This window comes from Citrus clementina, unplaced genomic scaffold (assembly GCF_000493195.1).
Source record: "Citrus clementina cultivar Clemenules unplaced genomic scaffold, Citrus_clementina_v1.0 scaffold_5, whole genome shotgun sequence".
Classification (NCBI taxonomy): domain Eukaryota; kingdom Viridiplantae; phylum Streptophyta; class Magnoliopsida; order Sapindales; family Rutaceae; genus Citrus; species Citrus x clementina.
The window spans coordinates 27,036,760-27,039,457 of NW_006262201.1; the positions used below are offsets into that span (position 1 = coordinate 27,036,760).

The window sequence follows — 2,698 nt, forward strand, 5'->3', positions numbered from 1 at the left end:
CAATCTCACAATCAAAGACAAAAGGGTGGCCGAAAATGTTGTTGCAGATCACTTGTCAAGACTTACAAATGTGTCTTCAATTAATTCAACCCCCATCAATGATTCTTTCCTTTATGAGTTTTTATTTTCCATGCATAATATGACTTGGTATGCTAACATTGTTAATTTTCTCACAACATGTAAAATGCCATTTGATTGAAACTCCCAGGATAAGAAGAATTTCTTAACAAAGGTAAAAACGTTTTTCCTGGAATGATCTATACTTATTCAACTATTGTACTGATTATATTTTTCAGATATGCATATCAGATGATAAGGTAAGTAATGTCATTCAATTTTATCATTTTGAAGCATGTGGTGGCCACTTTTCTTCAAAGAAGACACCTGCAAAAATATTACAATATGGATTTTATTGGACTATATTATTTAAAAAATTGGCATGCATTTTGTAAAACGTGTGAGAATTGTCAAAAATTAGGGTCAATCTCAAAGCGAAATATGATGCATTTAAACCCTATCATTGTCATTAAAATATTTGACTATTGGGAAATAAATTGTATGGGCTCATTTCCATCATCATTTGGATTTGTATATACATTGGTTGTTGTTGACTATGTTTCCAAATAGATTAAAGTGATTCATTGTCAACACAATGATCACAAAACTGTGATCTACTTTTTAAAAGAAAATCTTTTGAGCAGATTTGGAATCCCTCGAGCAATTTTCAATGGCGGAGGTAAACATTTTTGTAACAAGTTGTTTGAATCTTTAATGAAGAAATATGAAATTACACATAAAGTCTCCTTATCATCCTAAAAAAAGTGGTCAAGTTGAATTAGTAAATAGGGAGATAAAATAAATTTTAGAAAAGACGGTAAAACTCAAATTGTAAAGATTGGCCCCTTCGACTTATTGATGCGCTTTGGCTTTACTGCAGTACATTTAAGACATCTTTAGGGATGTCAGCCTATCAGCTGATTTATAGTAAACAATGTTACTTACTGGTTGAACTTGACCATAAATCAATTTGGGTTATTAAAGGTTTTAATTTAAATTTTAATGATGCTAATAATTTACAAAAATTACAATTGAATGAATATGAAGAATTAAGAAATGATGCATATGAGAATTTCAAAATTATTAAGGAAAAATCTAAAACTTTTCATGATAAAATAATTTTTCGAAAAATATTTGAGATTAGTAAAAAAATGTTGCTTTATAATTTTCATTTTTATTTGTTTTCAGGGAAGTTAAAATCAAAGTAGAGTGGTCAATTATGGTGAAAAAAATGTATATCTACATGGGGCCATGGAAATTAAGAATCCAAAAAATGGTAATGAATTCAAAGTAAATGGACAAAGATTGAAACCATTCTTGGAAAACTCAATGACTCGAGAAATCCTGATTATTATGGAAATTAAATTTCATCTTGTTACATGTCTTTTATTTTTGCTTTTGTTTTGTGTTTTTGTGCTTTTCAGGTTACTTAATTCTTCTACCTAATTAAATAGCGAATAATGGTAATCCGTGACTCTTATAATTGGTTCTTTCAGTTTCTAAACAATAACTGAAACCCTGAATCATGCATGGAAGAAATACAATATAAATTGCATAAGTGTTTTCATTCTTTCCCTCAAAATGCTCTAAAAAAAATTTACAAAACTCGTGTTGAACGATTGCATCTGTTAATGATCCATGGGATTCCCACTAATATTCGTTGGTTGATTGAAGCACAGATTTGGTTAGTTGAAAGAGAATCATGATGACAGTAGTTCCAGTTCAAAAGCTTAAAAATATTTGTGGATTTTGTGGATCAACTTATGGACGTACTTCAAACTTTGTTGAAGCTGCCAAAGACCTTGGAAGGATACTTTCTGAGAAAAAAATACATTTGATGTACGAAGGTGGTGATCTTGCACTAATGGGGCTTGTCTCGCTAGCTGCAAATATAGGAGGGAGTCAAGTTTTGGGTATATTCCCAAAAGCTTTGGCTAAAGCGAACATCATTGGAAAAACAAACTGCAAAGAGCTCATTGTCACATGTATGCATGAACGTCTCATTACGATGATTAAACATGTTGATGCTTTTATTGTTTTGCCAGGTGGACTTGGCACCTTAGAAGAAATATTTACCATTGCATCGTGGGCACAATTGAGCATCCACCAAGAACCTATTGAACTATTAGATGTTAATAATTACTACGGTCTCTTAATAATTGATCGACTAGAAGTATATCAGCCTGAAACCAACCTCCTCGTTTACCAACTAGATTAGTCAGATGCTGATAGTGGATAGAAGTGCAAAACGATGGATTAGAATCTTCATCTGTAACTCTTTTCTATTTTCTTATATACTAGTTGTATTTGTTGTAGGTATTTATTTTCCTTTCACTTTTACTAGGTGTAGTCTTCTAAACTTTACCTCTTTTTGCTTTTAACATTGAGAACAATATCTCGATCTAGTTGGGAGGAGGGAATAACTGACATACATTTTTTGTGTTTTTTTCTCTTTACAACAAAATTTTTTAAAAATCCTTTGTTTTTTTTTATAAAAAAAATTGTGTTTGTCTTTCTTTAAAAAAGAAAAAATTAACTAGTTTTGTCTAAAGATGGCAAAGTAAGGAGTTCATTTGTTTTACTCTTGAGACACATCATTTTTAATAAAAGATATTTTTGGTCATTTTTCTTCAAATTAATT

General features: G+C 30.6%; 1 protein-coding gene across 1 annotated transcript; it reads left to right on the forward strand.

Annotated features, from left to right (window-relative positions):
- Positions 1-1,762: 1,762 nt before the first annotated feature.
- On the forward strand, positions 1,763-2,275 carry LOC112098094 (cytokinin riboside 5'-monophosphate phosphoribohydrolase LOG3-like). Its single transcript, XM_024183706.1, has one exon. The coding sequence runs from the start codon at positions 1,763-1,765 to the stop codon at positions 2,273-2,275; it is 513 nt and encodes a 170-aa protein (XP_024039474.1).
- Positions 2,276-2,698: the final 423 nt, after the last annotated feature.